The sequence below is a fragment of the Palaemon carinicauda genome, chromosome 8, assembly GCF_036898095.1.
Source record: "Palaemon carinicauda isolate YSFRI2023 chromosome 8, ASM3689809v2, whole genome shotgun sequence".
In the NCBI taxonomy this organism is placed as follows: domain Eukaryota; kingdom Metazoa; phylum Arthropoda; class Malacostraca; order Decapoda; family Palaemonidae; genus Palaemon; species Palaemon carinicauda.
The window spans coordinates 73,685,399-73,690,398 of NC_090732.1; the positions used below are offsets into that span (position 1 = coordinate 73,685,399).

Sequence of the window (5,000 nt, forward strand, 5' to 3'; positions counted from 1 at the left end):
CCATATTACGACCGAGCAAATTTATATTAGGTTTACCGTTCATTTCAGGATGGTGTTCGGTTTCGATGTATCGGCCCTTTTATTTCCTTCCTGATACTAATGTAAACCTCAGTTGCTCAATTGTAAGGTAATTTTAAGTGGGTTATTATTCCGATGGGTATATTCTTCTATATAAATGACCATGACTTTTAGATACTAATCTTCTTGAATATTTCTTTACAGACAGCGAGCGAAGCAGAACGAAGGAAACGCCCTACGATTTACGTGAATTGCCTTGTTCTCCAACCAACTGTTTGTAACTCCGTTACTACGTTATCTTAAAGGCTTATTTATGTAATAAATATCATATTTAATTACATTTTTCCTTCCAACCTTTATTTACAAATCACAGATTTTTATGGTGTTCTGCTTATGGCGCCCAACGTGGGGCAACACAATGAAAGGTGCTTAATGATGGTGCAGATGATCCAGTAGAGAATTGACCACGACCGGGGCTCCCAGTAGTCTCATATTTCTATTTGCAGGACTTGACATTTTCCTTTCCAGGATATTAACATTTCATTTAAATAAATATATTTTTCCTTTTCAGAAAGTTAACATTTTATTATTTTGCATTTGTTATACGTTAGTTATAATGGCTAACTTACAGGTACTGATTGGACAACGAAAAGTCATTCGGAGAAAAGTCACCGAACAATTCAATAGGTCTGACACCTATTCTGCCCTTACACAAGAAGAAAAGTTAGCTATTAAAGGTCTTCTTGTTAATTATAGAAACAAGCTGTCAGAGCTAGATGATCATATCCTCTTGAAGAAATTTCCTGACGTATCTGATGAAGCAGAGTTAGAGCCAGAATTAACAAGTTGCCAGGATTATTTAGATAAAATTGAGTATTGTTTACCATTACTTGAGATTTCCAGGGGTAATAATGGTTCTAATATTCCCGACGTGGCCCGCAGTTTACTGAAACAGCCAACAGCTCCTCTTCCCAAGTTTACAAGCAAAGAAGGAGAAGATTTCTTGAAATTTATAGCAGAATTTGAGGCTACAACTAATGCATTTCAGTATCCAGACAGAGATTTACTTTTATTGCTGAAGCAACAGATAGACGGTCGAGCAAAGACTTTATTAAGTTCTCTGGAAGCTGATAAACAGCGTTATGTAGATGCCAAAGAATTATTGATTTCCGCCTTTGCTTCTAAGGAGGTTTGTAAAAACAATGCAATTAGGAAAATTACGGAGTTGAGTTTAAGAGAGGGAGATGATCCCTTCACATTTATTTCCATCCTCCGATCAGTATGTGAAGCAGTCAAGACTTTTAACATTGGAGCGGATGAATTTGTCAGATATTTTGCTTGGCACGGCTTAAATGGTCGTTTTCAGCGTCAGCTTATTAATATTACAGGAAAGACTCATCCTTCCTTAAATGACATTATTTCACATTTCTTTGCAGCTTGCGAAAGGTACGAAAGTGACGGGAAAGGTGTTGAAAGCTTGAAATGTAAAGCTTCACGTGTCAAAACATTAACACTCCCTCTTCCTAAAGAGAGTACTACCAGCATGGCTGCGGAAGCAGTAACATATGATAAAGACAGGTCTTCGCCTCAGTGTTCCTTGTGTTCTGCGGTTGGAAATACTGATAAATTTCACTTTATCCATAAGTGCCCTAATTTTCTTTCTCCTACAGATAAAGTGCATATTTTAAAATCTAGAAATGGATGTGTAAAATGCGGCCAGTTTAATCATGTTTCCGGTAAGTGTCGTTTTAAATTCAAAAGACGCTGTTCAAATTGCAACAGCTGGCATATGACTTACCTATGTGATAGGAGTCAGTCACCAGACAGAGACTCTAACAATATTAATAACTGCAAATCCAAGGTGGAAACTTCTCCTCAAATAAGCAGCGGTGTTGCCGTACTTCCTACTTGTCAAGGTGATTCCATTTTACCCACCTTTTCATTTAAAGTTGGGGGTACTGTTTACAGAGGACTGAAGGACAGTGGTTCGCAGAGCACGTTTGTCACTAAGAAATTGGCGGAGGAGAATAATCTTAAAATCATTAACTCTAAAGTAAAGCTAACAGTTAACGGGTTTAATGGTAACAAAGAGTATTTTACTGAAATTGTTGAAGTTCCTGTTACGATCGGAGATAAATCCTTTATAATTTATTGCTTGGTTGTACCAAACATTAATGTAGCATTGAAATTACCTCTGCTTGGTAGATTAGTTGATAAATTTCAGGCACAAGGTGTTAAACTAGCTGATCAATTCCTTAATAAATTTTCTCATGACATTGATAATGTTCAGCTCATTTTAGGTACAGACTTCGCTTATTGTATTGCAGGTACAGATACAGTTTTTGGAGGAATAAATTCATCGATGTATACAGAGTGTCATGCAGGTATTTTGCTATCTGGTAGCATTGATTTAATGATTAAGAATATTGATAATTTAGCTGATACGAGAGTGCAAACCTCGGCTGTTAATAACCCATTTGAGTGTATTTCTGCTATTCATATCCAGAGTAATTCCTTTTTGCTGAACTCTAAAGTTGATATTTTTGCCGATGATGACGTTAATACTAACTTTGAGGTAAACTGTTCATTTTCTGTAATAAATGAAAGAGGTATGCTTATGGAGAAACCACTGCAACAGGCCACTGATCAACTTCTAGAGTCAGAATGTAATTATTACTTAAATTACGATCAGAATTTCTACAATGATGAAAGTATTGAACTTAACCACCAGTTGCAAAATTCTTGCTTTTTTTCAGGACCACATTTAAGTATAAATGAAGTTCCAGAATTGTCAACTACCATACCAGCATTTGAGATGCCCACTGAGGTTCAAGCAACTCCTTCCACAGCTCAGGTTATTGAAGTTGCTAACAATCTTATTGATATTAATAATTATTCCAATTTCAGGAAACCTGTATTGATTTTTCGCAGAATTTTCTTAGTGGTGCACAAGTGGAAGCTGAAAGCGAAAATTGCTTGCTCACCAGTCGCTAATTACTTTGCCCAGGCTATAAATTACTTGTTAAACAATGAACAAAGGAAGCATTATCCTGAGGTATATTCTTACCTACAGCATGGTCTTAATTCCAGAAAAGACATTCCTCCTATTATAACGCAACTTAATGTATTTTTAGATTCACAGGGTCTTCTGAGAGTTAAGAGTAAATTCAAAAAATGGAATTATGGCTTAAGAGGAAATTACCCTTTATTATTGCACCCAGACAGTCATTTGACCAAACTAATTATTTGGGATGCACACCTCAAATTATTACATTCAGGATGTTATTCTGTATTAACAGAGCTCAGAAAGCATTATTACATCCCTAAACATTTCTCAGTGGTGAAAAAGGCTCTTAAACAGTGTGTTCATTGTCGTAGGTTTAATAATCGCTATATAAGGTTAAATCAGAACTTTTACAGAGACTTCAGAGCAGATCCTCCTACGGTTCCTTTTTCTAACATATTTATGGATTATCTAGGACCCTTCAATACGAAGGATGGAAAAGAGACCCGTAAGGTTTGGTTACTATGTATCACCTGTACTTGGTCTAGGGCAGTTAACCTCAAAATTTGCAGGAGTTTGAATGTTGCAGAATTTTTAAGAGCATTTCAGCTACACTGCTTTGAGTACGGGATTCCTCAACTTTGTATTAGTGATCTTGGGACTCAGTTGGTGGCAGGAGGTAATACCATAACTTCCTTCATTAGTGACCCTCAGACGCAATTATATTTTGAGGAAAATAATGTAAAACCCCTCTCCTTTCAGCAATATTTCAAAGGCTGCAGTGAATTGGGATCATTAGTAGAAGTCTGTGTAAAAATGGTCAAAAGATTAATGTTTGGAGCAATTAAGAATTTTGTATTGACGTATGTAGACTTTGAATTTCTTGTCTGTAATATTGTGCATCTCATTAATCGACGACCTATAGCCTTCAAAGAAGCTGTTCGTGCTGAGACTGACAATGTGCCCGAACCAATAACGCCGGAACAGCTCGTGCGAGGCTATGAATTGACTTCTCTAAACCTTATCCCTAATCTTCAACCTCTTTCAGTTGAAGATCCAGAATTTGACCCTGATAATCAAGCTATTTCTCAGAATTACGTAAAGTTGTGTAAAATTAGGCAGACTTTAATAGAGACCTATCATAATGAATTTCTAGGTACTCTGATTCAGCAAGCAGTTGACAGAAAGGGGCGGTATCGACCCGTTACTCATAAATTACTGAAGGTTGGCGATGTTGTATTAATTAAGGAGGAACATACCAAAAGGAATAATTATCCTCTAGGCATAATTTTGGAAGTTTTTAAGAATGATTTGGGTGAAGTTACCCATGCTGTTATTAAGAAGGGAAAAACAGGCCAGACATCAAGGTTGCATGTAAATAATATTATTCCAATACTAGAAAACACAGGAAGTACCAATTCAGCTACTCCTGATGTTTGTAATTCTGTTACTTCGTCCTTAAGGCCCAAAAGAAAGGCTGCTATATTAAGCCAAGAAAGGACAAGACAGATGCTTTAATCTTTATTCTGTATTTGTATTTTCTTGTATTTAATTTAATTATTTTTACATTTCTTAAATGTATTTTTTCTTACAATTGTCCTTGTTACATATGTTTCAGGATGGAATTTTTTCATTTCTGAAAAAATCCCATCTTCGCCCCTGGACTGTACAAGACATTTCATATTTTCACATGGCGACAGGAAAGACTAGTAATTATTAAGAATTTGGTATTTCAATTGCCCTACTCTTGGTACCATCAAACTGTCTTTCCTGCCGTCCAGTCTTTAAAGATGGATAGTTTGCTAACTCCTCCTCCTTCCATATGCTTTACTCGAGCGAAAACGCCGACGAGGAGGCAGGCAGCCCGGCCGTCCGACAGTGTCAGAAAGAGAGACACAGAGAAGAGAGCTTAGACCTCACTCACCTGGGAAGGTTCCTGCAATTTTGACTCTTCCGACATGCCTGTTTTAGGCTAAAG

At 36.8% G+C, this 5,000-nt stretch overlaps 1 protein-coding gene across 7 annotated transcripts in view; it reads left to right on the forward strand.

Moving 5' to 3' along the window:
- LOC137645754 (uncharacterized) overlaps positions 1-5,000 on the forward strand; it is a 5,769-nt gene that overhangs the window by 673 nt on the left and 96 nt on the right. For 2 of the 7 annotated variants that reach the window (XM_068378659.1, XM_068378661.1), the window contains exons 2-3: positions 49-127; positions 223-5,000. The exon at positions 223-5,000 is cut by the window's right edge and continues 96 nt beyond it. In XM_068378659.1, the coding sequence (XP_068234760.1) occupies positions 635-4,540 (3,906 nt within the window). In that variant the 5' untranslated portion in view covers positions 49-127; positions 223-634 and the 3' untranslated portion in view covers positions 4,541-5,000. The other 5 variants (XM_068378655.1, XM_068378657.1, XM_068378658.1 and 2 more) reach the window with 4 other exon arrangements.